The sequence below is a fragment of the Vombatus ursinus genome, unplaced genomic scaffold, assembly GCF_900497805.2.
Source record: "Vombatus ursinus unplaced genomic scaffold, bare-nosed wombat genome assembly UNPS02010548.1, whole genome shotgun sequence".
Classification (NCBI taxonomy): domain Eukaryota; kingdom Metazoa; phylum Chordata; class Mammalia; order Diprotodontia; family Vombatidae; genus Vombatus; species Vombatus ursinus.
In genome coordinates this window covers 5,505,682-5,509,388 of record NW_020950326.1, presented here as the reverse complement: position 1 = coordinate 5,509,388, position 3,707 = coordinate 5,505,682, and the positions used below count along the sequence as shown (strand labels likewise).

Below are 3,707 nucleotides of genomic sequence, written 5' to 3'. Positions count from 1 at the left end.
TTCAGCGGGGCGGCTCGGTGCTGGAGGGGGAGCGTGGGAATCCGCACGTCGGGGAGGCGGCCCCGACTCAGCTCAGCCGGCCCCTCTTTGCCGGGAGCTGGGTGACCAGCACCGCTTCACCATTACTTCCCCCGGAAAAGAGGACCTGGTCGCTGTCGCCTCCCGGCTTTGGCAGAGGCGGAGGCGCGCCTGCCTGGCCGCCGTCGGCGTACTGCTGGCCATGGCCCTGGTGCTGCTGATAGCTGTGCCCCTTCTACTACTGCAGGCTGCACCCCCAAGTTCAGCGCACTACGAGATGATGGGAACTTGCCGCATGATATGTGACCCCTACAGCGGGGGACCCGGGGGAGGGCCCGGGAGTCCAGGCGGCAAATCGGCCCCCGGGCCCAGCACAGCTGCCCTGGAAGTCATGCAGGACCTCAGCGCCAATCCTCCTCCCCCGTTCATCCAGGGACCCAAAGGAGAGCCTGGCCGGCCGGGGAAACCGGGCCCCAGAGGTCCCCAGGGAGAGCCAGGACCCCCTGGACCGAGAGGGCCCCCGGGAGAGAAAGGAGACTCAGGAAAACCCGGGATGCCCGGGTTGCAGCTGGCGGCGGGCGGGGCAGGCGGGGGCAGCGTCGGGGCCATTGGTAGTGGAGGAGTAGGAGGCGGCGGGGACGTCGGCGAGGTGACCGGGGCACTGAGTGCAGCGTTTAGTGGCCCCAAGATAGCTTTCTACGTGGGCTTGAAGAGCCCCCACGAGGGTTATGAAGTACTCAAGTTCGACGACGTGGTCACCAACCTGGGCAACCATTACGACCCAACTACGGGCAAGTTCAGCTGCCAAGTGCGAGGGATCTACTTCTTCACCTACCACATCCTCATGAGAGGCGGGGATGGTACCAGCATGTGGGCAGACCTCTGCAAGAACGGGCAGGTCAGTCTCCTTCCCTTGCCACCCACTTTCTTCTCCCTTCCCTCTTCTCCCTTCCCGAGTGCCCCTATCTTCCCATGTTCCTCAGATTGCGAAGCCCGCCTCCTCCCAGGGCAGCGGTGCGTTCAGAACGCGTCTCTGCTCAGGCCCTTGGCCAGTCAGGGGACGCTTCTTTGGGAAACCTATTTTGCCAGAGCGTTTTGGCTTGCGTCTCCAGTAAGTGTAAGATTTGCGAGTGTCTGGAGCCTCTGCATACCCATGATCCCTCTATATGAAACGACTTTGCGGGCTGGGTGCCTCCTACCCTTCTACCCCAGCTCCATACCCTGTGGTCGGGAAACCCTTTCGACTTGAGGTCACCAGATTTGGCTAAATGGTCAACTAGTCCTCTTGTCCCGAGGTCCTTCTCTGCAAGGTTCCTTTTTCCTCTAGTCCGGGGCGCTTTACTCTGTTCCCTCGAACCCCAGAGCTTGTCTTACCTTTCCTCCTCCAACCCCCATTCTCGAAACGCCCGACTAAGCAGAAGCAGAAAAGAGGTGGAGACCTAGGAAGAGTTGCTAAAGTTTTTGGGGAAATCCTCTAAGGACTGGGGTACGGGAAGGTCCTTTGCAGGAGAGGGAGCCGCGGGCGCCAAGGGGTAAGGGAGATGGGCAACGGGAGAGGGCCACAGAGGCGGAGGGAGGGGCAAAGGGGCGCCTCACTCCAAGCAGCCCCCACCGGCTCCGTCTCCCCAGGTCCGTGCCAGCGCCATCGCCCAAGACGCGGACCAGAACTACGACTACGCTAGCAACAGCGTGGTGCTGCACCTGGACTCCGGGGACGAGGTCTACGTGAAGCTGGACGGGGGAAAAGCACACGGCGGTAACAACAATAAGTACAGCACTTTCTCTGGCTTTCTTTTATACCCCGATTAGGGAGTGGGAGAGGGGACCGGCGCATTCCACCCCCTTCTCCCTCTTCGACCGGAGCTCGGGGTGCAACTCTTTTCTGAAGGACCCTTCACTGCAACTCGTCACTTTTCGGTTGGGACAGAAACCAAACCACATTCCTCCTCCACCTAGTCAGTCCCCACTCCCCTAACCTACCATTAGTGTATCTGTAATCTCACTCGCTCGCTCCGCTGGGGCCCCAGACAGAGTTCTGGCTCAGGATTCGCTCTTCGTCTCTGGGGGAAGGGGAGGGAGAGGGGGAGGGAGAGGGAGAGGGAGAGGGAGAGGGAGAAGGAGAGGGAGAGAAAGGGAACTGGGATGGGGTGTAGGATCCAAAGGTACCTACCTACGTCCTTACAGCAACCGTGAAAGAAACGGATGAGACTGGACAAGTCCGGGCAAAGGGAACTTCTTTCCCCCTTCTTTACTCGGTTCTGAAATCCTTCTGAAATGGAATCTCCTGGGACCCTTTCCTGGGATATGGGCCTAAATCGACAGTTATTTGTAAGGAGCTCTACAAGGCGTCATTCTTTGTGAAATGAAATACTTGTGCGAATGTCCGTGTTTGTCCGCAAAACCAAACCAAACAAACACCAACAGAAACTCAGCCAACAAACAAACCGCCTCACTCAAACTGTGAAACATTAAATTGTGTTTTTAGACAACAGCCTCCTTTGTGTCTCTGTCAAAATTACTTGGCTAGCCCCCTTCCCTCCTCACTCTCAGAGCTCCATTTTTCATCCATGGACGGTGGCCATGGCTCCAGAACAGCCCCTATCTTGCCCACCTCACCCCACCCCACAAGTGTTTCTCCTCTCTTTTGAGGGGAGGTGGTATGAGCTACAGAGGAGAGGAAGGGAAAAAAGACAGGGATAGAGGCAAGTCGTAGACTACTGGACTGGATGGGTTTCGCTCTACCTTCCTGGATCTCTTGGATGTTTACCTCAGCACCTGTTTTTAAGAGATTTCTCCGAACAGGTGACTATTTGAAACCCATCTTAGGAGGGAGTGGGACGACATGGCTTCTGGGGTCCTTTTCAAATTTAAATCTGTGATCCTATGAAATGTAGTAGGAATTTTTACGCCACAAACTATTCTATTAAACTCCTGAGGCCTGCTGGGTGTGCATGATAGACTCCGAGATAATCGGCCTGAGTCCAGGGAAGAGTAGCCAACCTTCATTGTTTCCAGTCCTGCCGGCTGCCTCCCCATCTGCCTTTGCCATCTTGGCCCTGCCTTTGTCATCTTGCCTGGGATTACCTTCTTATTCTGTGGAAGAGAGTGAAAGAGAGTAAAGGGGAAAGGTCGATGGCTTGTAATTGATGATCAGGAAGGGAATAAGGAAAACAATTTTCCCTCTTCAAAACTCGGCAAAACTAGAGTACTTGTTGGTAGAGCATTTGTTTGTTTTTCTAACTGTTTGGGTAGAAAAGGAAAGTCTATCACATACCTAAAACTACACACACACACACACACACACACACACACACACACACACACAGAGCCCACACTCACTCATATAAGTTTTGTCTAAACATGTTAGCCAAGGTAAGATCTCCCAAAATATTTTACCTCAAAGATCCCTATTAAGGAAATTAGACATTTTTCTTGCCTTACTATTCAAGATAATTGCTTTCATCCTCCACTTCGCTTTTTATAAGGAGTTTTGTGGACACAAGTCCATACTCTGACATAGTATCTGTTTCAGACTGTGTAAAAGGTAGGAGTAAGCTCAGAAATCATTAACCTGTTAGGGTTATGTTGACACAAAGGCATTTGAGGGCAAACTCCCCCTTCCAATTCGAAGAGTTTTATTATTATTTTTTCTTGTAATGGTTGAGTTCAGTCAAGCACCATGTTATTTG

General features: G+C 53.9%; 1 protein-coding gene across 2 annotated transcripts; it reads left to right on the top strand.

The window, feature by feature from the left end:
• Positions 1–219: 219 nt before the first annotated feature.
• Positions 220–2,075, top strand: C1QL2 (complement C1q like 2). 2 transcript variants are annotated; one of them, XM_027854761.1, is made up of 2 exons: positions 220–916; positions 1,648–2,075. In XM_027854761.1, exons 1-2 carry the CDS (start codon positions 221–223, stop codon positions 1,825–1,827), a joined length of 876 nt encoding a protein of 291 aa, XP_027710562.1. In that variant the 5' UTR covers position 220; the 3' UTR covers positions 1,828–2,075. The 2 variants fall into 2 exon arrangements, with proteins under 2 accessions (XP_027710562.1, XP_027710561.1); XM_027854760.1 differs by having other exon boundaries at positions 1,624–2,075.
• The last annotated feature ends 1,632 nt before the right edge of the window (positions 2,076–3,707 follow it).

Coding starts and splice junctions, on each gene's coding strand:
- C1QL2 (XM_027854760.1), top strand. CDS start 221: ATGGCCCTGGTGCTGCTGATAGCTGTGCCCCTTCTACTACTGCAGGCT. Junction 917..1,623: donor ACCTCTGCAAGAACGGGCAG/GTCAGTCTCCTT, acceptor CACTCCAAGCAG/CCCCCACCGGCTCCGTCTCC.